This window comes from Populus alba, chromosome 10 (genome assembly GCF_005239225.2).
Source record: "Populus alba chromosome 10, ASM523922v2, whole genome shotgun sequence".
In the NCBI taxonomy this organism is placed as follows: Eukaryota; Viridiplantae; Streptophyta; class Magnoliopsida; order Malpighiales; family Salicaceae; genus Populus; species Populus alba.
The window spans coordinates 10,563,154-10,587,284 of NC_133293.1; the positions used below are offsets into that span (position 1 = coordinate 10,563,154).

General features: G+C 35.1%; 5 protein-coding genes across 9 annotated transcripts; 4 read left to right on the forward strand and 1 right to left on the reverse strand.

Moving 5' to 3' along the window:
* The first annotated feature begins 1,704 nt into the window (after positions 1 to 1,704).
* LOC118046606 (uncharacterized) lies at positions 1,705 to 2,575 on the forward strand. Its single transcript, XM_035055594.2, has one exon. The coding sequence runs from the start codon at positions 2,094 to 2,096 to the stop codon at positions 2,427 to 2,429; it is 336 nt and encodes a 111-aa protein (XP_034911485.1). The 5' UTR covers positions 1,705 to 2,093; the 3' UTR covers positions 2,430 to 2,575.
* Positions 2,576 to 9,975: 7,400 nt separating this feature from the next.
* LOC118046353 (uncharacterized) lies at positions 9,976 to 11,753 on the forward strand. The gene is made up of 3 exons (XM_035055221.2): positions 9,976 to 10,744; positions 10,842 to 10,991; positions 11,141 to 11,753. The coding sequence occupies exons 1-3, from the start codon at positions 10,106 to 10,108 to the stop codon at positions 11,429 to 11,431; spliced, it is 1,080 nt and encodes a 359-aa protein (XP_034911112.1). The 5' UTR covers positions 9,976 to 10,105; the 3' UTR covers positions 11,432 to 11,753.
* LOC118046619 (pentatricopeptide repeat-containing protein At4g14820) lies at positions 11,092 to 14,306 on the reverse strand (the record flags this gene model as incomplete). The annotated part of the gene is made up of 2 exons (XM_035055612.2): positions 11,092 to 13,521; positions 13,594 to 14,306. Coding segments are annotated over 2 exons (2,307 nt in total), but the record flags the coding sequence as incomplete, so codon positions are not given.
* Positions 14,307 to 14,317: 11 nt separating this feature from the next.
* LOC118046354 (uncharacterized) lies at positions 14,318 to 18,720 on the forward strand. Of its 3 annotated transcripts, none has more exons than XR_012171022.1 (7): positions 14,318 to 14,477; positions 14,826 to 14,931; positions 15,145 to 15,189; positions 15,279 to 15,387; positions 16,121 to 16,358; positions 17,747 to 18,113; positions 18,204 to 18,720. XR_012171022.1 is itself a non-coding variant. In XM_035055222.2 (6 exons), the coding sequence occupies exons 1-6, from the start codon at positions 14,430 to 14,432 to the stop codon at positions 17,951 to 17,953; spliced, it is 753 nt and encodes a 250-aa protein (XP_034911113.1). In that variant the 5' UTR covers positions 14,318 to 14,429; the 3' UTR covers positions 17,954 to 18,720. The 3 variants fall into 3 exon arrangements, 1 of the variants encoding a protein (XP_034911113.1); XR_012171023.1 differs by having other exon boundaries at positions 18,209 to 18,720; XM_035055222.2 differs by having other exon boundaries at positions 17,747 to 18,720.
* Positions 18,721 to 20,408: 1,688 nt separating this feature from the next.
* LOC118046603 (uncharacterized) lies at positions 20,409 to 23,888 on the forward strand. Of its 3 annotated transcripts, XR_012170936.1 has the most exons (3): positions 20,413 to 21,428; positions 21,987 to 22,070; positions 23,586 to 23,888. XR_012170936.1 is itself a non-coding variant. In XM_035055590.2 (2 exons), the coding sequence occupies exons 1-2, from the start codon at positions 20,942 to 20,944 to the stop codon at positions 23,657 to 23,659; spliced, it is 561 nt and encodes a 186-aa protein (XP_034911481.1). In that variant the 5' UTR covers positions 20,409 to 20,941; the 3' UTR covers positions 23,660 to 23,888. The 3 variants fall into 3 exon arrangements, 2 of the variants coding, with proteins under 2 accessions (XP_034911481.1, XP_034911482.1); XM_035055590.2 differs by lacking the exon at positions 21,987 to 22,070 and having other exon boundaries at positions 20,409 to 21,428; XM_035055591.2 differs by lacking the exon at positions 23,586 to 23,888 and having other exon boundaries at positions 21,987 to 22,476.
* Positions 23,889 to 24,131: the final 243 nt, after the last annotated feature.

Genomic DNA, 24,131 nt, shown 5'->3' on the forward strand with positions numbered 1-24,131 from the left:
GTGCACCAAGTGACGAATTAATTATAAGTATCATTAATATTGCTGCTAAATGATTGGTATTGAAAAAAAAAATAATTATCATGTCAGTTTGTATAAAAACATTGTATAGTTTGTTTGAATATATAGAATTATTCTAAATTGAAAGAAAGTACGATTAAGTGCATTTCTATTTAAATCGTGGCATTCTGGTAGGAACATAATGGCATAATGGATATATATATATATATATATATATATATATATATCCAGCCACGTAGACGGGTAAAATCTGAGAAGCCTTGTGCCAAATTGAAGTCAAAATGAATGAAAACATAAACTACAGTAGGTGGAGGTGAAAGCAACGCTGTAGCATGGACAGAAAGTAACCCTAACCAACCGCAGAGTTAAAAAGATAGAAAATCCAAGAAAAACTTGTAATTATTGATAGCTTCTGTTCCAAAAGATGCTAAGACAAGGTCAGTACGACGTCACCCTTCGAAAAGAACAGAGATAAAAATTAACAAGTAATATGATATAATTAACACCCCCCAGTCGATCTTAAGTTGCTTGAGATCTTTCCTCTCTTCTCTTCCATTTTCTTTTTAGCAAGGTTGCTTGGGTTCGTGCTGCAGGAATTTGCATAAAACTTTGAACTAATTGAACTACGAATGGGAACAAATTACAAGCATCGCATGTTTACGAAACTTTGACTATAATCACACGAACGTACCTTCTACATTGAAGATATGTTTGAACTCTTATAGTCATGCCAAAAAGTTCTACCATTATTGCAAGACAAGATAGAGATCATACTCCATACGCATGTTGTCATTTCCCCTGTTTTGTCACATTCAACTGCCCGTGACCATAAAATTCTTTTCCCCTGCATTTCTGCCCAGTAAATGTAAAATATATCTTTTGTAATGAGAAAGTGAAGAGTATACAAAATGTTCTTAAAATGAAGATGCTGTGATTATAACATTTTGTTTTCGATATATCAGAAATATTGTAGCTGTTATTGTTCTTACTCGGAAGGCTATCTAAGATTAAAGAATCTGAAGGGATTACTGGTAAGTGATAACCATCACAACTTAACTCAGATCCATTGGATTCATCATTGGCTGCTGAACCACGAACTCCCAGGCCATTTCGTCAATATTAAAGTGTTATAGTGGTGTTGACCTTGTGGTGAGTTTTGATTCAATCCATGGTCAAGTAGTCAACGCATGCATTCATGGAATCATGGTAGCCAAACAAACAAGCTTGGATGGGAAACTGACAGAAAAGAAAGAAAAGCAAGCCCCTAGAGGGCAAGCCAAGCCCTAGCCGAGAGCTCCAGAGCCAGCGACAGCTAAGCCATGTAAAGGCACTAGCCAAGACAGGCCCTCTTCAAAACACCAACCGAATGTAACTGTCAATCAAATAAAGAAAAACCAACACCATGTGAGAACGTAAAATTACAAAGAAATTGACAAGAGGCCCAAAAGAAAATGATTTAATTGAAGCCCTCTGAGTTTAGATTTTTTTTTTTATTATTTACGTGGGTGTTCGGACCAGCTTGAGCGCACCACGACTAATCCTACGGCTCGCTGAACATCCTGCAAACCCAGTGAGCATGTAAGGCACCGCGGGGATGACATGCATACACAATAAAATTTAAACCCAAGATGTAGAGAAAAAAAACAAATTCCTTCAACCACTGGGCATGACCTCAAGTGCCAAATGAGTTTAGATTTAAATGGCTAGAAAGGGCAACGTCTTGAGGCCCCCCTCGACTACCCCTTCTCAATTCCCACATCTTCATGTCCCTTGTAACATGGAGGAAATTATGGCATCTTTCCCTGCTCTTAGCTCTCTCCCTTTCTAACCAACCATAAAAGCTCTCACATAACACCAAAGACACACGTAGTTCTTGTAGCAAAGAAACCCATCAGTCACAAAGAAAGAAAAGAAACCCACTCTCTGTTTTATCATTGTAATCATATCAGAGCTCCTATAATTATATACCATGCTTTTGCCCCCATCACTTTAACTGAAAGCCGAAACAAGTCCTATTTACCATTCCGAAGCCTCTTCAAGCAAAGAAAATCTCAGGGAGGGAAAAAGAAGACGATATGGAGATTGAATCAGTCCAGTGCGAGTGTTGTGGACTGAAAGAGGATTGCACCCAAGAATATATTAGTGAAGTGAAGGCCAAGTTTGATGGCAAGTGGCTGTGTGGATTGTGCTCAGAAGCTGTAAGAGATGAATTTAGCAGAGGTAAAAAGCAGTTTGGAATGGAAGAAGCTGTGAGAGCTCACATGTCATTTTGTGGTAAATTCAACTCGAATCCAGCAGTTAGAGTTGCTGATGGTATGAAGCAGATGCTGAGAAGACGGTCAGGAGACTTGTCTTCATCAAAATCTTCTTCTAAGAAGTATTCAAGGTCGGCAAGCGCAAAACTGTACTGATTGAGGGGGGGGATAAAATAAAGGAGAGGACTCTTCCTTGCAAAAATAATATTGATAGCTAGTCTTTCGTGGCCAGTGTCAACTTGTCCTGTACAGAGCATGCTATCCCAAATGAGGCTTCCTCTTAGTTTTACTTTTCACTTAAACTTGGTGTGCTTTCAACTCTTTTTCTTGGCTAAGGGATAATTATGGAGACAAGGGAAAATCCAGAGTTCATAGTAATTGATCAAGTGGTATGAAAGAATTCGACCCTTTTCCCTTCTCGACTTTGCATTACCACTCTCCAATGGTTGAGTTGAAAAAACTGTTTTTGGCCTGTATCTTTAGCAGCCCCACCCCTAAGCCATCCCAGAAACCAACCAACCATTTGAGATTTCATTTTGTTCATCACCCTTTAGATTAACGCTAATCAAAATATGTTGCATGATGAAACGCAATCAGATACTCTCTTCTTCAGCCGGAAACTAAATTGCCTAAAACTCGTTTAATGACAGCATCGTTATCCTATACAGTAAATTACAATAATTTCCTTGAGATGTTATAAAATTACAAATCGCTTAAAAGTTTAGAAATATTATATAAACTCTCTTTTATACTCGTAACATTTCTAATATTAATAGAATAATTTAAAAATATTCAATTTGAAGGGGGTTTTTATAGTATCTTATTTTTGGATGATCATTGTAATTTCATGACGTTTTTGTAACTTATACTATTTTATGTTGAGCGATTCATAGGGAAAGAAAAAATATATAGTATCTGGCAATCGTATAATTAACAGTACTTTGGTTTCTGGACACCACAGATATTTTTTCCTGCTTTGGCTTTTAAAAACCAAAAAATCATGAACAAATCCCAACTTTTTCAAACAGAAGAATGGGTCAACTTCCCACTAAATGTTTCTGAGGACGTAAAAATAAAATAAAAAATGGTGACACGCTAATAATTATACTAGGTTTTTTCTCGTGCTACGTCATAGTATGATTATTTTTATTTTTAAATCATCAAAAAATCTAATGAACATAAGCAACAAAAAAAAAAAACATGAAAATAATTTGAGTCAATTTGGTTAAACATGCTGAATAAATAAACTTAAATGTGAAAATAAAACTATTTTTATAAAAATAAATATATGATTTTTTTTTTATGAAACTCAGCTCTAAAACAATTTAATATTAAAAGATAAAATAAAAATAAAAATAAATAAGTCAATCTAGGTTAATCCAAAAAATATGTGATCCAAGTCATGAAAATAAAATAACTTAATAGAAAGTAGATCAAAGAAAAATCATGAAGTTCAATTCTCAATTAATTAAACTTGCGACCTGAGTTATGATAATAAGATGAACTCATGGAAATAAAATTCAAAATAAATTACGAAGTTCATCTCTAAACCAACAATTATTGAAGAGTGAAATTAAAAAAAAAATTAAAAAGAAAGTTAAATAAGTCACCTAAGGTTAACTTCGAGAAATTCACAATCCTCATGACTCTGCAAAAACAAATAGAAAATCACAAAGATAAATTTCCAATCAACCGAACGCATGTCTTAGGTCATGAGATAATTATTCTAAGGAAAGCAAATAAATAAAAAAGTGTGAAGCTTGGCTCTAAGTCAATCCATTATTGAAAGATAGGATAGAAAAAGAAAGTATTTAAAAAAAAAAAACCGAGTCAATTTAAAGGTGAATCCAACAAACATGCAACCTTGGTAATGAGACCAAAATAACTTAATAGAAAAAAATAAAAAATAAATCCACAAAGTCTAATTCTTCATCAAACTAAATGTTGAAGGCCAAATCTAAAAAAGAAATAAATTTAAAAAAACAAACCCAAAAAAAAAGAGAGAGAGTATAAGGGGGGAAAAAAAAAAAGGTAGTGTTGTGAGACCGTGATAACTCAATAGAAACCTAACAAATCTGCAATTTTAGTTATGAGATCGAGATAACTTAATTAAAAAAAAAAAAATGAAATCCAATTTTCAACCAACTAAATGTTAAAGGCCAAAACTTAAAAGAGAATGATTTTTTTTAGAGAGAGAGAGAGAGAGAGAGAGAGAGGGGAAGGAAAAAGAAGAAGAAGAAAAGTAATGTTATGAAACTGTGATAACCCTATAAAAAATAAATTAAAATAATTTATGAAGATCAATTCTTAATGAATCCAATATTAAATAATGAAATTAAAAAAAAAATATTAAATTAAAAAATGATAAAAAAATTACTCAAGTCAACCCATGTTACCTTATCAAATTTACAACCCATGTCATGAGGTTAAAGATAACCCTATATAAAAAAATTAAAAAAAAATTACAAAGCTACACTTCCAATAAATTTAATGTTAAAGTTGAAATTAAGAAAAAAATAAATAAATTTATAAGATCAGTATATAACCCAACAAAAAAAATAAAAAATAATTATAAAACACAATTATCAAAATAAGCATGTTGAAAGAAAAAAATTTTAAAAAATAAAATAACAATAATGTTGTTGAAGATGGAAATTAAAATAATTTTTTTTAAAAAAAATATTATTATAATAAATAGTGTTTTGGCAATATTCCCTAGATATTTTTGTTGATAATTATTCGTAATATGTTGCACTAACAAAGCACTGGTGCTTGTAAGCTCAATTATTTAAGCTAGAGTCTAATTGCTTCCACAATAATTAGGGGTTGACGAAGTATTTCTACAAAAGATCTCCGACATGTTCATTGCTCCGGAAATGATATGACATAGCTGGTCCTGTTGATGATGGATCAAATATGATCATTGGACTTTGTAATTTGGTCCTAAGCTGGCCCTTAATTTGGATTAATTAAAGCTAATCGATAAAGACATTGATTTGATGGCCAGCCAAGGGAAAGCAGTAGGTGCCCACATAATCAACCAGACAGACAACCATGCATGACATGTAACATCAATGCTTCACATGTTCAGTAAATGCGTATGCCCCATCAAATCTTCAATTCCACCACTCTTCAGATCGTCTCATTAATTATTGCTTTTCCTTCTGCATCTTCAAATAGCAAGCAGGAGCAACCACCGCCGGTGCTATCCCCCAGTAATATAAATTATATTTTGATATTTTTTTTTAAATTAATTTTTTTAATATAAAATTAAAGTTTTAATATCAAAATGATTATATGTTCAAATCTTATTTTTTTTTTATTTGATAAAAATTAAACACAATATAAGATAAATCTATATAACTTTCAAACTAAAAAGCTTTTTTTATTTGAAAGGATTTTATCAAAAATTAATTCAACCCAATAACTTAAGTTATTAGATGAGTTTTAAGATATAATTTATATTATTCTCTAATATATTTCTTTAAATAAAAGTTTTTTAGCCTTGAAACTTGTACAGTTTATATTATTTTATTTTTAATTTTTATTAAATAAATAAATATAATAAATATAATGATATTTGAATAAACTAGTAATTTAAATTATTATTATTATTATTATTATTTTGGGCGATAACAGCATCACTAAACTAATCAAGTTACATTTGATTGGAGTTTATGGTCCAGCTGCTAAGAATGCAGCCATATGTACAGAGGCTAATTAAATATATCCATGTAAGGTTCTAGCCAGGGAGTGGAGAGAGAAACGAAAACGATGGAGGCTCCAGTCGGAGAAGTTGGGATGGATGCGCTGTGGCAGCTCAAGAAGGGTTGACTCTGATCACACTTTACGAGCACCGCGGTCCTCATTTCATTTGTGCTAAAGACAAAACATATTATAAAGTATATTAAATATATCTGGATAATGCTTGTCGAATACCACTCTTTAGCTTTTGTCTCTTACTGTATAAATAAATGGCGATATTAATCTCACTCCTAAAGGATTAGGATCTAAATCATTTGTCAATAGTAGGGGGTGTTTAGCGTGAGGCCAAATAATGCAAGAGTAATCATTAAGGTCATTTGGGGCAAAAAAAAAAAAGTAAGGAGAGGAGATTATTAAGGAGGTTAAATATTATTATTATTATTATATATATACTAAAAAATTGATATCATTATTATTATACATTTGGTTATTGATATATTTAATTAAATACATGTATAGGTTTTTTTAATTTATAATTAGATTACAAAATATATATTTGAAAAGTATGCACATTTTTTTTGCTAAAAAAATTATTCAATTGACGATAAAACCTTTTTTTTTCCAACTTGGATATTTTTTTTTCTACCTGCTCTTTCTTTTTTAAATTTATCACAAGCTTGTTTAAGATTGTGATAAATATTATTTTAAAGTATTTTTTACTTATAAATATTTTAAAATAATTATATTTTTAAAATTTATTTTTAATATTATTACATTAAAATGATCTAAATACATAAAAAATAATTTAAAACAAAAAAATTATTTTTTTTAAAAGCACGGTTGGACCTCAAAAACAAATACAACCTATATATTTTTTTATATATATTACTTCTATGTTGTTTTTGGGTTCCTCTAAAACATATTCATCATTTAATATTTGTTTTATATTTAGTTCTAATCGATGTCATTTTTTTTTATTAACATAGGTGTTCGAGATTGGCTTGCATGCATCTCAACTAATCTCATGGTCCTAAAGTTAACGATCTATGTAACTCCAGTGACCTTGAGTTTGTGAGACTCGAACTAGTGATCTCCTAGGAAGTAAATTCAGGGTCTGACCAGTTAAGCTACACCCCTTAAGGTTAATTGATATCATTGATATATACATAAATGGTGGATTTGGTTTTAAAACTCTTATGAAACAATTTAAAAACTCATTTTTATAATCTTAAAAATTACCCATATGCTATAACTCATCCTCTATTTTTTTTTTCCTAATCTTATATAAAACAAAATTTCAAGACACAACTTTTTCCACAAAGGATGATCTTGTTTGAAAATGTGGTTGCGGTTGTTTTTAAATAACTTTTCACGTTAAAATGCATGTCAATAATTTTTTTTTAAAATTATTTTTTATATCAGCATATTCAAAATGATTTGAAAATACTAAAAACATAATTAATTTGAAGTAAATAAAAAAATAAAAAAATTTAAATTTTTTAAAAAATACTTTTAAAATACAAAAATAAACATGCGTACAAAGCCGACCAAATCTATGAACCGGAAGTTAAAATCCATGAGGGGTTAACACTCCTGGAGAGCGAGCCATGCAAGGTCAAACATCACCATCGGCATCGTTGGTGGGAATATAAGTTATGTGCTCTGATCTCCGAGCCCCTAAATTCTTTGACTTCATGCTATGATATAACATCATGACACACCAACTATTTCACACCAACTCTTTTTAAGCCCTAGCTGCAAACTCTTTCTTCGAGCACTAAGGTCGAAGATGGATAATACCTCGTGCGGTCCATGCAGCACGTTTGGCCGATGTAATCGATTGGCACCCTTGAAAAATGCATACAACATCATTGAAACCTGAGAGAAAGTAAGAAAAACTTTCTTTTTCTTTGGTTAAGAAGTCAATTTATAACCAACCACCTCGTGTGTCCGGTGATTATTTTTTTAAAACAAGATTTTGAGTTAAAGTTTTATATATATAGGGCATATTATTGTTGGGATAGCCTTACTCATTAATATACTGACTCGACTCAATCAAATTAGTTAGGTCAATGAGTTTCTAAATATCAAGGTAGGTTTAGACAAAAATAAAAAAAGGTCAATTTATTCCAAAATTTAGACTGCCCCATGTGACTGTAAAATAATAAAATGCTACCATAACACAATTGAGAAGATGATGTTTTTTTGCGTCCATATTCATAACTGGCTAGGTTGGATCATAACCTAACAGATTCGGATCTCTACTGAGGTTAGAACCGTCACATTTGTTTTTTCATTTCAATGGAAAGGAGGAAAAAACTCAAATAGCTTTACTCCTTCCTCTTGCTCGCTGCCGGTCACGTTTTCTTTAGAAGGTAATGAGCATATTAATCTTCTTACCCATATATGTAAGTACAGGAGTGCATCGATTTTCTCGCCAGACACCAATTCTTTCCATATCAGATTTTTCGTTCTTCATGGGACTACAACTTTGTTGTTTTGTTTAGCTTAGGTGATCACAAAGCAGGTGATGAATCGGCATTTATTTCTTTTTGTTTGTTTGAAATTACTTTTTAAAAAGATATTTAATATTTTCCATCTGTAGACGAAGCTAAACATCAATTTCAGATTATTATGAGTCTAGTAAGATGTTAAATTTATTATTTATAGATGCAGTCAAATTCTGAACCCAAATATTTTTTAATGAATCAAAAATATTTTATCTTGACAGAACATACCTAATATTTTCCCTAATAAAAAAACAAAGATGATCGTGTTAGGTTTAATTTTTTTTTTTTTAGTTGGTTACAAGGACTTATCTATCTAAAAAGCTTTTGTTTCCCCTTAAAAAGTATAATCAATTTATTTTTGAACCATATTAATTTAATTATCGAAGAATTTTTATATAAATAAAAATGATTTTTTGTAAGCAATGAAGATGTTTTACTGGTGCTTTTTTCAAAAAAAAAAAAAAAATCTCTTACAAGTGACGAAGATGTTTTACATGCTTTTTACCATGAAAGAATATATTAAAATATCATAATTATAAAATTAATGACTTTGTTCTAGGCCAGGCCCGATCTTCAAGCCCGCAGAATGAAAAAGCACTTCATCACAAGGGACGAAAAAACATGCTTCTGCATTACGTAAAACAAGTAGCCAAATAGTTTATGGGTTATGCAAACAAACAGAAGCCTAAGAAGTTAATCTTCAAGACCAAACAGGTAACTTAATTTCAAATGCCAGATGTTTGTGTAAGATCCTTAAATCATCAATGATAAGCTAACTACTATGATATCTCCAAAACATAACCCTTTTTAAGGCAAGTTTTGAGGATTTTTAATTTGTGATTTATACATATTTTTACTGTTTCGCCGATTTATTATTATTTTTAAGATAATATCATTTTGTTTGTTTTTATTTAAAAATATATTAAAATAATATTTATTTTTAATTTTTAATTTTTTTTATATTAACATATCAAAACATAAAAAAAAATTAATTTTAAATAAAAAAATAATAAATTTTAACCAGACAACAATCTGAAACAAAAGCTTAGATTCCCAACATTTACTTTATTTACTTTCTATTTTTTAGCCATTATTTTATGTTAATTATTAATATTGATGAATTATAATTTTCTTAATTTCTGGCTACTGTTGCTTTATATTTTGTAAGATGGCAAGAAGTTATTAAAACTTAAATTACTACCACTGTAAATTGTTTTCATATGTGGATTAATTTGATAGGAACAAAAAAAATAGAGGCAATAACAAATCATGCTTTAAGTGTTTACTTCCAATTATTAGAAATAAAGTAACAATTATTCTTCCTTCCATTAATCAGAGAACCTCTCTCTCTCTCTCTCTTTGCTTTTCCTTTAGTTATAAAGAAGAAAACAAGAGAATTCAAAAAAAGAAAGAAAAGAAAAGAAAAGAAAATTGGGAACATGAAGAAAAATAAAAGAGAATAGGGGCAATTTCAGTCATTTTGTAAAGCACGTGCGTCAACATAAAAATCTCCCTCACATGACCGTTGCATTCAAATTTCAAATGGTCTCCTAATCTCCTCCTCGCTTAAAACAATTCTACTGACCCAAACCAGAAGCAGAAACAATCGAGCTAGCCATGAAAGCATACAGTGCATCAACATCACAATCCTCTGTGAAATCAAGCGCCACCAACCCGAACACCACGGCCATGGAAGAGAGAGATAGCTGTTACTTCCCTGGTTGCAGAAAAGATGCCAATTGCAACTGTGATATTTGCTTGGCTAGCATCAATGCTACCCTTGACCTCATGCCAGTCACCATTCAAAAGTCCTCTCTCACCAAGCTTTCTACTTCACACGCCAACGTGGAATGTACTCACCTGTCTTTTGATTCTTCAATGGTCTCCACACCGAGGTCAATTTCTCGTCCTAAAATGGATTCTCCAGCACTCAAATCAACAGCAAGATTGACCTTGAGTCAAAAGAAAGTAAAGAAGAAAAAAGAATCGTCTTTTGGTTCTTGGGGTGTTCTTTTTTGGCTGGTTTTGGGATCAAGCTTGCTTTTTATAGTAGAAACTGGGTTTTCTTGGGGGGCTTACAGGGTTTTAAGGCCTGTGTTTTCATCTGATATGGTTAGGAGTATTGGTGAGAGATCTTGGGCTGTAGAAGACTTGAATCGGAGGCTGAGGTTCTTGCAGAGTGAATTAAAAGGTTTTGTTGCAAATGTGAAGGTTTCAAATTGCAGCTTTATGGATTCAATATGGGAAATCAATCAGGTTTCATATGCCTAAATTCTTGAATAATTAAGTATAGCTCAAAGATTTGCTAGGTATTTTTCAATACAATAATCTAATGAATAAACATGAACTGCAGGATGGGCTGCTTTTGAATTCACGGTGTGTCTTGTACAAGTCCGCAATGGAAGAGGTGAGCATATGGGGCTGGCCTTTGCAAACTGCAGGATTGCTCAAAACAGAATTTTCTTCGCGTTCATTTATAGTGTTGTCAGGCAGAGTTACAGAGGTAAACCCAAAATTTCGTAGCATATGTACCTTCTCTTATTAGTAGCAGTTTATTTCACCTATATCAGAAGATGCTTTACCTTTCTTAATCAAATTCATGGTTCTTTTTTTTTTTTTTTTCCTGGGATCTTGTCTATTTCTCTTTAAAAGTGGTCTGACGGGAGGATTGGGTACTCAATTCGAAAAGCCAACACTTCATGGGTTCACAGGAATTGGGCTGCCTCTGTTGTCCAATTAGATCCCAACACATGGATTCTGGAGTATGAGCGTAGCTTGATATTGCATAGCTCAACACTGTTTTCAGCAGTAGCAGAGATCTTCAAATACAGGATGTCAAGAGCTATGAAAAGTATGAATCCAGTATTCTGGTTGTTCTCTGATTTTGAGCAACAATACAGAGTCTTTACAGCAAAAGACCGTGTCAAGATCATCCCAACTTAGTGGATATATAGTTAAAAGACGCAGCACCATAACTACCTCCAGCACTGTTCCAGTTCTCATTGCTTGTGAGAAGGGTTGCAGAAGAAACCTATGGATATCAAGGACCCGTTTTCTTCTTTCAAGATCCTTGCTATGTTTTGGCTTGAAATCATCGTTTCATTGTCTTCGTGCATAGTTCTATTTGGATGCTCTACGATGACAAAAGTCTCAATTTCTAAAATTCTTAATTTAAATTGTACATGATGACCTGATACAATATGGCAACATAACCCGTGTTTGTACTTTTGCTGGAACGGTTATCTTTAATTGATGTTGGATTTCACATGTATTGTAATGGTGAAGCTTGGGGGGCATTGGATGAAGTCCCGAGGTTGAGGATGTCCTTTGTCATATTCCCACCACAACACCGCCTCTCTCCTAAGGAGTAGTATACATTTCATGATTGCTGATTGTTTACTGAAACTTTGACTGTTAAGTTACAGATTGGTGAAAAAAATCACCAATAGTCATTACAAGAGCACACGCCAGCTTTGTAATGGTGAAACCGAGTCCTGTCTCTAACAATAATCTCCATCCCATAAACCTTCGAGACCAACTTAATAAAGGTATGACAATCTTTACAAACTCTCAGATTCTTAACTATTCGGATGCAGGACCCTTTTCCCTCACTCATCAGCCCATAACAAAGGGCCAATTTCTCACTGTGCCATAAAACCACTTCTTTCTTTCCTTCCTCTTCTACATCAACCAAAACACTACTAGTATTAGGAGTATAGCCAACTAGCTTCAACTCCTTAACCACCTCATCTAGCTTCTCATAGATTTTATCTGCTTGCTCATGCTTCTTATCTGCCATTACAAACTCGTATACTTGGTTGTTCAATTCGATCCAACTACATCCACGTTCTTTAGATATTCCTCTTTGTTTCATTAAGTTCCTTAGCTCCCCTACATCTTGCCACCTTCTGTCTTTAGCATAAATGTTAGATAATTGCACAAGGGCTCCATCATGGTCTGGCTCCAGCTCAAGGACCTGCTTGGCAGCAAATTCTCCAAGCTCATTCTCTCCATGAATCTGGCAAGCAGCCATTAGGGATCCCCAAATGACAACATTAGGTGCCAAGGGCATGGTCTCCACAAGTTCTAAAGCATCTCTCAGTAGGTTAGCTCGACCAAATAGATCTACCATGCAACCATAGTGCTCGTGTTTAGGTGTGATGTTGTGTTCATTTGTCATTGATGCAAAGGTTCTCCTGCCCTCCTCAACTAGCCCTGCATGACTACAAGCATAAAGCACACCAACAAATGTAACCCCATTTGGCTTGATGTTTTCATCTTTCATTTGATAGAAGAATTTTAGTGCATTACTGGCATCCCCGTGGATAGCAAAAGCATTAATCATACTTGTCCAAGATATCACATTTCTGATTTGCATCTTCTCAAAAACTCCTCTCGCTGCTCCCAAATTTCCACATTTGGCATACATATCAATAAGGGCATTGTTGACAGGCAAAGCTCCTCCAAACCCATTCTTGTCAACATACATATGAATCCATTTAGCTCGATCTAGAACACCAAGACGAGCACAAGCTGAGATTACACTTAGTATAGTAACTTGATCAGGTTTGATTCCGAAAACTTGCATTTCACTAAATAAATTAAGAGCTTCCTGAGGCTTATCACTCTCAGCGTAACCAGAGATCATTGCGCTCCAGCAAACCAAGTCCTTTTCTTCCATTTGGTCAAAGATCAAGCGAGCATCTTCAACTCTCCCAACTCTTGAATACCCGGAAATCATGGCTGTTAAAACAACTAAGTTCCTAGATGAGATCTCAGTAAACAATTTTTGAGCCATTTCCATACAGCCACAGCTTGCATACATGGTAAGAAGTGCACTCTGTAAGTAAGTATCAAGCACAAAATTATTTTCAATAATGAAATCATGTATAGCTTCTCCATAACTTAAATTTCGGGCTCGACCACAAGCCGATATTATGGTTGTCAGAACCATTTCATCTGGCTTCAAATTGGAACTCCTCATCTCTTCAAAAAGCTGCAACACATCATCATAAAGTCCACGCTGATGATACCTGTTAATAAATTAACATCAATAAAAAGAAATATCTAATTCAACAACCAGAGAATTAAACTTCAATCCGTACCCATCAATCATAATACTCCAGGCAACAACATCCCTATAAGACATTTTATCAAACACCAATCGTGCTTCCGAAATCCGGTCACAAGAAGCGTACATACCCACCAGGCCCGTTTGAACAAACGGGTCTTTGTCAAAACCCAATTTAGTCGCAACCCCATGAATCTCCTTCCCTTCATTTAACCCAGAAGCTCTGGAAGCTGCTTTTAGCAATGGAGGAAAGCTAAACCTGTCAATACCAAGCAAGCCTTCTTTCAACCTTATTTTCTCATATGCTAAAAGAGCAGTTTCAGGCTTGGCGCTGCGAGATAAAGAGCGGAAGAGTTTGTTGGAAAGAGGAGTGTGGCATTTGGGGAGGTGTGCGAAGACGGAGAGGGCGTAGTCGAGGGAAGAAGAGGAGAGAAGGGGTTTGAGGAGGAGTGAAGGAGGGAGGTTGGAGCGGAGGACTTGGGCGTGGATTTGTTTGAGGTGGGGGAGGGAGGTGGGGGTGGGGGTGGGGTGGGGGTGGAGGAGAGAGCTGCATGTAGCGCGGTGGAAGTGAGTGGGACAGGTATTGTGGGCAGTGTGGTCACGGTGGACATTTTGTTTCGGATGGGGAGGAACGGGGCGGGGAGTATAAATTTCGTATCTATTTCGTTTGGGCCTATGGGCGTCAATAATATTTGGGCTCAATTCTTGTAACTGTGGGGCCAGGTCTGATGGTTTTCTCAGACCTCTTCAACTTCAAAGATCTTACCAGTGTCAGCATTCGCAATTTCAAGCCTTGCGGAGAGGGTTGGCATTTTATGCGTGCAATTAAATTAAAAAGAAGAAAAAAATTGAAGGAAGAATTAAAGAGAAATGGGTGAAGCGTTATTTGATCTTGAACAAGTCCTCAGGTCCCAAAAGGTATGTAAATTTCTCTCTTTCTCTTCTAAGCATCTTTTATCTCTCGAATACAAATGTTTTTCTTTTTTTCCCTTTCTTTGATTTTTGTTCTGGCGGTAATGAATTAGAAACTTATAGTTTTTGTTCTTTTCGGAATGGTGAGACGTCTTGATTATATTTTTCTTAGACCCAGATTTGACTAGCATTCCATTTTAGGCTTTCGACGTATGTAGTATTGCTCGCCTCTTTTTTTAAGGTGAAAACAAATGGTGGCCTTTTTGGATGAGAGTAGACCTATTTTTACGCTTTTATAAATCAATAGTGGGTTTTTTTTCTAATTGTTTTTTTTTTTTTGGTTAATTTCTATAGGAGACGTTGACGCATCAAGAAATGAACATACTTCAATCATGCAAATCGAAGGCTGTTAGGCAATTTACATTCGGTGTTCTTACCGGTGCCACTGTTGCCTGGGCAGGTGCGTGTTTTTATTATGTTTTATGCATATAGATATGCCCAGTCAGCACATCATTGGGGTCAAGACCATCATGCTTGTCTGTTCTTCTGCTGCTGCTTTTCATTTTCCTGCTGTTAATGTTGTTCTTTTACTCAGTAATCTGAAATCATTGTTGCCGACAGAATCAATTGTCTACTAGTACTGCGTATTTGATTATTTGTCGCATTCTGACAGCAACTTGGAAGCTAAGTTGGTTTGCTCGAGCCAACATTTCAGGAGGTAATGCGGACTAACACCTTAATATTGCTGATTTACATGACCACTCCAACTGTGTAGACAAAAATATGTAAGTTTTACCTTATTTGCAGGAGCTGCAATTTTTTTTGGATTCTGGAGATTTGGTAAGTCCTTAGATTCCGGTGTTGATCATATTCTTGCTATGGATGGAAGTCGGATGCAGAAGGAGTTGGCAAATATGTAGGTTCACCTTACCTTGCTTGTTTGTGGTGAACTTCTCAGTTTTTCTACAATGAGTTAGAATATATTGATGTTTTATTATTTGAACGAATTGGCATGTTGTCAAGCCAAAATTGGCTTTCAACATTCTTTATTAGTTGCATAGTATTTTGGTTTATGTGTCCGGTGATCTAGCACATTCTGATTGTTCTGCAACATACAAGATTGAGATTGATACTAAATCAACTAAAGAGTAAAATCTGTCATTGACTGAATAGAACTTTGCTCATATGGGTGTGCTGAATTTAAACTGTACCAAAAACCTGACAAGTTAACATTGTTAAATAACTCTTTAGCATTAGCGTGTCTGAGATTCTAGCTTTGGCAGCCACTTCTACTGGTACAATTGCTGAGGTGCTTTTGGCCCATTAGGCTAGAACTGTATGCTGTTATTTTTTCCTAACAGTTTTACGAGTTAACAAGCTTGGCCTGGCCTTTATGGCTGTCTAAAATTCCTAAGATAAGTATCTGTCACATAAATAGTAGTTCCCCAGACCATGTTGGATCTCTTATCAAATACTGAGTACTGTCTTTTGTTGTGTAATCAATGTCTCAAATGGTCATCGTACTCTGTCAAACTTGTCCTGTATATTTCTAATTTTTTCCGTTATATTCCATTTTGCCATCATCTGTTTTCAATTGCTTGAGGAAGCATTATTAATTGATTCGCGATGAATAATATTTCTATTTACAGAATGGTGAATAAATATCGAGATGATCCTTGGACAATGCAACATTTGAATAGGCGTTTCTATTCAGAGAAAGTTTTTGATGACTCAAACTTGCATAGGCCAATACTAAGCCTTCAATACCGAAATTCATTTGGTGATAATGTTGCTTATGGTCAAAGGACACATGACAGTGATTCTCACGATGCCTCCCACAGTGACTCTGATATCAAAAGGGATGATGTGGAGTCCAAGAAAGTTCCTGTAAGTGCACTGGCCAAATATTCCTGTTTGAACATAGGCATGACTACTTTACTGGTGTTTGCATTCCTAATAAAGTCAGTAATGAACATGCAAATAATGGATTTAATTACAGACAAAGACACCCCTAACGTTGCAGCTACGAATTTCATGAATGGGTATCTATCTTTTTTATTTTGCTCCTTACATGCAATTTTAATGGTCCTTGGACAATTGTTTTTCATATATTTAATATAGCAGACAGTTCAGCTAAATGTGTAAAGATTACAAAGTTTTTAAAAGCAAAATTCATATATAAAACAAATTTTTTTTTTCATTTATGAACTGATTTAACGAAACCTTACTTATTTGGAATTCATTTGGGAATTTATTTTTATTCTTTTCCATCAATATACTGAAGACAGAAACATCTAGAAGTAGAAAATCCGCATCATGTGGGAATAATTCATTTCCATTGGATATCTGATGAATCATTTAGATGCTTCTTATTTCACATTACATATCTGTTAATGCTATGGGTAGAGTAACTCATAGTTGGCATGGTTTTCTTGGGCAAACAAAAATGTAGGCTATTGGTTAGGCTTCTACCTACTGTTACAGAAACTGTAGTGTGAGGATAAATGCATGCATACACATCCACCAGGCAAGAATTGGCATTTATGCAAAATCTCAGAACCATAGTTTTCGATACAGAGCCATCCAGGGTTTTGCTCGACTTGGAATGAGTAGATGCGCTCCCATGGAAAAGGAGGTAACCTTCTCCCTAGGTTGGACTGATTGTCAGCAGCATCGAACCAAAAAAACCAGATTTTCTACTCCTTCCATGAGTCAATACATTCTGTAGTTGGTCCATTGTATACTTTAGTGAACTTGCCTGCTGGAAATGGTATGATTTAGTGCAAATTAAGGCTTGAAAATGAAATGCATTTCCAGGGATGTGGTGCCAATTGTGGGATGCATTAGTTGCTTGCCATGGTTTAGAAAGTTTTCCTCAGGTAGTTTTGGGATGGAAGGACAGTTGCAATTGAAATTCCTATGAACAAGCAACTGCATCAATTACAGGCTATTGAATTCAACACCTAGCATTATCTAGATGTGGGGTAGCAATATCTTAGAGCATTTTTTAATAGGCGCTAAATCCTTTGATGATGAATCTGCCCTCAAAATTAGCAACCAGTGAAAAAATGCAACCTCTACACTGTATTCCACACCCTTGAAAGAGCAGGCTTTCTCTTTGGTTTTTTTAACAAATGGGAAAAATTAAGAAAATGATCTCTTAGTTATCACATTATTAAAATGGTCTATTCTACTTGAGAGTATATTAAATTCTTGCTTGAAATTGTAATGGTTTCTTAGTTATCACATTATTTAATCTAATCATTCTGTTTTAGATGAACCTCGGTGCCAAAGTAATGGAAGACCCTCTAGAGAGTATTTTTGGTTTCATGGCCCCTGTGGAGGAGATCCATCACCTTGGTACCTCAGGCAAACCTGCCAGAGTACTTAATCGTAGCCATAAAAGATCTCATCGTAGGCATCGGATGCGCCATCAAGAAGCTTCTTTGAACTCTGAACGTTTGCAGCCACAGCAGATTTAAGGTTGGTGTAGACTTGGAGGAAACCGGAGAGAATGCTTATTGAAGATTTGGAAGCGAAACCTTTGTTAGTTAGTTAGTTATCACATATGCCATACTGTTGAACTGGAATTGTCAGACAAGTTCTGTAAGCATTGTTCATTTTACTCCATGAGCAACTCTGGTGAGCTTAAATGTCTATATGTGGTATGTTTCAATGAATACTCTATACAGGAGAGTAGATAGACATTGATCATCGCATATGCCTTTGCAGCACAGGTGTTGGAACTTTTCTATGTTTGATCAGGTGCCAAAGCTATGAATTTACCTTGATGGGGCGTTATGATGGTCCAAGGAGAATGATGCATGATGCATTGTGCAGGTGGTGATAGTATCACATTGTTAAGGAGATCATATTGAAATGTTTATAATATAAGATGGCAACATAGCTACCTCAGGTGATGGCTAATTTTTGCGGTCGCTGACCTGAAACATGCTCTTGCCTTTTCTTGCATCAATCCCTTTGTTTCTGGGTTGGATCAGATGTCAAAATATTGCGAACTGCAGAAACAGTAGACATGCTCCCAGCGATATGATCTATTGTGCCTCAGCTCACATAATAGAAGAGTAGGTGGCATCAGTTTGAATCTACTCCCGTGAAAGGAAAAGACTCTTAAACATAGTTACAAGACCAGCTTGACCTACAACTCGAGTTTCAAGTTGGGCAGTTGACTCATGTGACAACCTCCAAGTTTTGATTTTTAAAAAACCAGAAACAATTTTGTTTTTGTAGGTCTCAGTTTGATAGAGCACCGGGTTGTCATGTTAAGCAGGTTGGTCGGGTCTATTAATTGTCTGCCTGAAAGAAGAGGTTACTGTTGGTAGCTGTGTAATTATGGGAGCGGTTGGGGACCTCGGCCCAAATATCATTAGCTAGGAGCGATTAATTTTTGTTGTGGTTTGATTTTTATATGAAAAAAAATAATTAAATAAAATTTTTTTTTTTTTTAAATCAAAACTAGTTCAAACTGATTAGTTTTAGTTTGATTTGGTTATTTAGAACATAAACTGGTTTAGCTCGGTTTTTCCGGTTTGGTTTGGTTTTCTGGGTTTTGGCTTGGTTTTTCGGTTTGGCTCAGGTTTTTTTAGTTTTTTTTCAAGTTTGGGAATTCGGTTCGATTTGTTTTTTTTTGTTTTAGATTTATAAAATTGAACCGGTTAGTTTTTTTAAAAATTTTAATTGATTTAATTAATTTTTTTTCATGATTTAATTTTTTCAATTATTTTTTTTAATTTTCTCAATTTAATTAATTTTTCAATTTTTTACTCATCCATACCACACTGCTAAAACAGTATCAAAAGGCTAGAAACTAACAACAATGCTGGGGACCTTCCGTGCAAACAGGTTTTAGCCAAACCAAAAATGATGAGAGTTTTATAATAGCTAAAATACTATGGTTTAGAGCTTTTTAAAAAAATTTAGATTGTATTAATATATTGGTATAAAAATAAAATTTAAAAAATAAAATAATATGTTATTTTAATGTATTTTTAAACTAAAAATAAAAACTTTAAAAAACAACTTTAGCCATAATACTTAAATACTATCATAAAGAAAGTATCATGTAACCTTCATTATCTTGTGGGCATCAAGTTCGCAATCACTCTTTATCTTTATTTAAGATAAAACCCACCACAAAATGAGTTCGAGACTCATAAGTAACCTATCATTCCAGTAGCTTTTGCGATCCACGATGGAATACATTAATATAGGCAAAAAACTAGTGACCTTTTGCTATATGGCCGCCCCCTGAGTTAGATATACGTGTTTGTCCATGAAATGTGTACGTCGCTGATTATATGTGCCGTACATTATTAGGTATTCATGGAACAACGTAGAAGCCACGAGTTAGTGAAATATTGTGACAATATCGTAATTTATGAAGGAGGGAGATGCGTGTATGGCTTCGGTTTAAAAAGGGTGAGCAAGGAGATCATCTTCTTCTTTTCTGCTCGTTGATTAACTAACTGATATATCTCCAGTAATAAAATCATAAAAAACTGAGAATTAAAGAACTTGGCATGCTGTTTCCTTTTCTTCTGTAATAGCTCATTTCATGACTGCAGTTTACCTGTTTTCTAAACACGCGTGATCTTCGCACGTCACCATTCTTTTTACCGCGTCCTTGTTAGGAAATCCAGCACTAAGCTCTCTCTTCTTCTTTTTTGGGTTTCCTGGGCGCTCTTAAACCGCCAAGCGACCTTCGCCTTGTAAATGATTTGGATTTTTCTCGTCAAAGTTAGATAAGATCGGAGCAATGACGTAGTATTAACATTATGTAATGCATGCAAGATAAATCTGATTGATAATTGTGGAAAAAATAAACAAATGTTTTCAAATCTATACAATCTTGTTAAAAATGGTAATTTACTTGAAGACCAGGGGCAATAAGAAAATGCCATTCTCCTTTATCTGTTCGGGGATTCGTTCTTCTTCTCCACACGCTCCCTGCGCACACACAAGAAAAGAAAAGGAAAGGAAGATTTGATTCGTTTCATAGACAAACGTTTTTTCTTATCGTCGCCTCCCTCCAAACATTTCCCATCCAAATCCATCCTAAGAAAATTAATTCTCCCCTTTTAGCACCCAATCTCTCTCTCTCTCTCTCTCTCTCTCTCTCTCAAACACTCACACATATGTTGCAAAAAGGCATAATATAATCCCATTTCTTTCTTTTAGGCCTTAAGGTTTCCCTCTGCTTCTCTCCTCTCCTATCAGATACCAAAAGAAACAGACACCCGCAAACTCCACCCATTCTCTCTCTCTCTCTCGCTCTTAATATATGATCGACATTTTCTCTCCTTTTCCACTCCACAACCCCAACAAGATTTTGATTCCTATCGAGAAAATAAAAAAAAATTCTTACTTTCTTTAACCCTTATAGCATCTTTGTTTCCTTATTTATTTATTCTACCCATTTCACCAACAACGCACCAACAAATCGAGAAACCATGAAGGTGCATCCATTACCCAAGAAGAGAAACAACATAACAATCCAATTCTACGATCATAGAGGAGACCCTTTAGTATCATCTTCTGGTGGATCCCAACACAAGAAACTCAGGAGGCTACCCCACATATTCAGCCGGGTCTTGGAACTCCCCTTCCGGTCAGATGCTGACGTGTCGGTTGAGGAAAATCCTGATTGCTTTCGATTTGTTGCTGAAACAGATAATAACATCGGTGAAGTCAGGGCCCACACCGTTGAAATCTATCCTGGAGTAACTAAAATTGTGATTAGGCCAAATGGGTATCTAGAATTATCTCCACTTGATGATTTGGAGTTGGATATGTGGAGGTTCCGGTTGCCGGAAACCACCAGGCCGGAGCTTGCGAGGGCGGTTCTGGCTGACGGAGAGTTGATTGTGACGGTTCCGAAAGGAGAGGAAGTGGAGGACGAAGGGAATGGTAATAATAACAATGGCGAGTTTAGAGGAGGTATGGGAAATAATAGTAATAATAATAATAATAAGGCTAGGCTTGTGCTTGTACAATGATATGATAATGATAAAATGTACTGCTTTCTAGCTGCCTGGTTTTTTGTTTTTCAAATGAATTATGTTGTGGAACTTGGTTTTTTCCTTCTAAGGTCGGTGGTTGGAACCAGGATTTGTATGCTTACTTTTGTTATTGATGATCAATGAATCAATCAAGGTTTCTCTATTTTCTTGTTTGTGTGTGTGGATAACGAGTATGGTAGCAGTAGCATTGAATTTGGAAGTTTGAGACTATTGTTTAGTTCATTATGTTTTGGCATGCTCAGGTACAAGATGGTTTTTCATTTTGATTTTAGTGTTAGTGTTAGCATGAACTTTTGTTGATTGTTTGGTTTTTTAGCATTGTAAACTCCAGGTTTTTTGTTGTGTACTCTTATGTCTTGTGTGGTTGCAGAGCAACGGAAATGGATGTTGTGTTGTCTTCTTTCTTTCTTTTTGATAGTTCAGATTCGAATTGTAAACTTTTGGTCTTCTTAACCTCCATATTCGTCTCCCACAGCTTCTGGAAGCTAGTTTCTTAAGGTGGTTGGGACTGGGCTTTGTGTGCTTACCGTTGTCATTGATGATTAATAAAATAGTCGAGGTTTCTCTCTCCTTTTCTTTCTGTTTTTTGCATATTGAGTGTGGTAGTAGTAGCATTGAATTTTTTAAGTTTGAGACCTTGTTAGTTTATTATGTTTTGGCATGTTCAGGTGCTAGATGGTTTTTCATTTTGATTCAGTGTTGATATTATATGATTGTGCATAGCTGACCCCAACTGGTTTGCGATTGAGGTGTGATTGTTGTTGTTAGTATTAGTGAGAGCTTTGGTTGGGTGTTCGGACTTGGTTTTAAGCATTGTAGCTTCAGTGTCGAATGTGGTTTTAGATAACAAGAGGAGCAGGCATGAATGCCATGAATGGTACATGTGAAATGGCTTTTCATTTATGTTAGATTAAGAATTGAATTGAGTATTTCTTTTGGCATTCTTGGCCTCCATGTTCATATAAGATTTGATACCTGTGTTCATGTCTTATAACCCCTGCTTTGTGATCAGAAGATAGCCCCTTCCACATATGTGTTCCTTCCAATTTCTCATATCATTCTCGTTGATTAGCTGGATACAATTCCTAGGCAATGTTTCTTTGATTGGTCTATAAGTCCTAGCACCAATGATGTTAAACACGCTTACAAAATATATATTTTTTTTGGTCATTGTAAATTAGAAGCATGATCCCATGCTTCACTGAAAACTGCTTCCATCGATCCTGGATGGTTGAGATTTGGGAATAAATGCTCTACGCTTGGACCCTGTTCCATTTGTCATGTAGTTTAGCACTTTTGTATGCTTGCTGCTGTTAGAATCTCAAGTTTTGTAAAGTAATGGTAAATTATGTTTGTCTTAAGAGACCTTTTAGTCCACTTCTTTTTCTGCGTGACAAATCTTTTTTTCTCTAACAGTTCTTTTTTGATTCTCTGTATAACTTTTAAGAGTGATGACCACCTTTCTCTCGCACTATATTCCTGGTTGACAAGGCAATCCACGTTGTAGGATATCTTTATTTGGCTGTTCTAGTGTAAGACTTTCCTATTAGATCAAATGCACTTCCATAGCTTTACACTTCATCATGGTCTTCTTTTAACATTTTTTTAGAGTTGAGCCATAATTACCTTGTTAGACCAAATTAAGTGATGGATTTGGATTTATTATATGGCATTCTAAAGCTAACCTTTTCTTTTCGCAAAATGAAATCTGCCAACTTGGCCTTCCACTGTAAGGATGTGTCAAACTCTAAGGAATCAACTACACTTGTATGAGCAGCAACAACAACTTGATTTACCATGCATCCTTGTAGAATTTGCCCAGTTAATTTGGCTTAATCTGGCACTTGTTGCTGCACAGCCTTCTCGCTTCAAAACACAAAGAAATGGAGGAGGCTGTGCAGCAACAAGTGCCAGATTATGACCTTCTGGTTGCCTCGCATAACTAAGCAACAATTGGCACCACTCATGGTGCTCTCTATCTCCCTTTTTTTATTATTATTATATTAGTACACGCGCTCATGATGCCCTTTGCTAGAGGATAACGCTGTGTCCCTTTCATTGTTTGTTTGTGCAGTAGATGCATATGCTTCATTTACACAGTTAGTCATTAGCGGAAATGCAAGTCACATACCTTGCGCCTGGCTCTAGCATGCACGATCTTATGTTTGACAATATGACCGAAGAAATTATTGCGTTTATGAAGGACTAGGTTGGGTGGATCACAATAATTGCACCCACCCTCCCTCGTATATCATTGACTCGTCTCGGCAATTGCGGCTCTTGAATTTTTTCTGCATCTTTTCGAAAAGTCGAACATTATGATCTGTTCTTGTAATGTCAATAATTTGTTGAAATGTAAGCTGAAAGGTTTATTATTGCGTTGTATGGTCATCATTGAGAATTCTGGTCACGCAATAGGAAACCAGGAAAGCCCACGAGCTTCTCCTCCTTAGTCGCCGTATACAAGCCACGGCACAGCTTCGAGCGATCGCTATCAGATACCCGACCCTTCCTAGCAACTTTGTTCAACCGAAACCAAGTGGAATCATGCTGTGATTTATTTAAGAGAAGATTTGACCCTGGAATAAAAGGAGTTGGTTCGGTAAAGAATCTATACTGA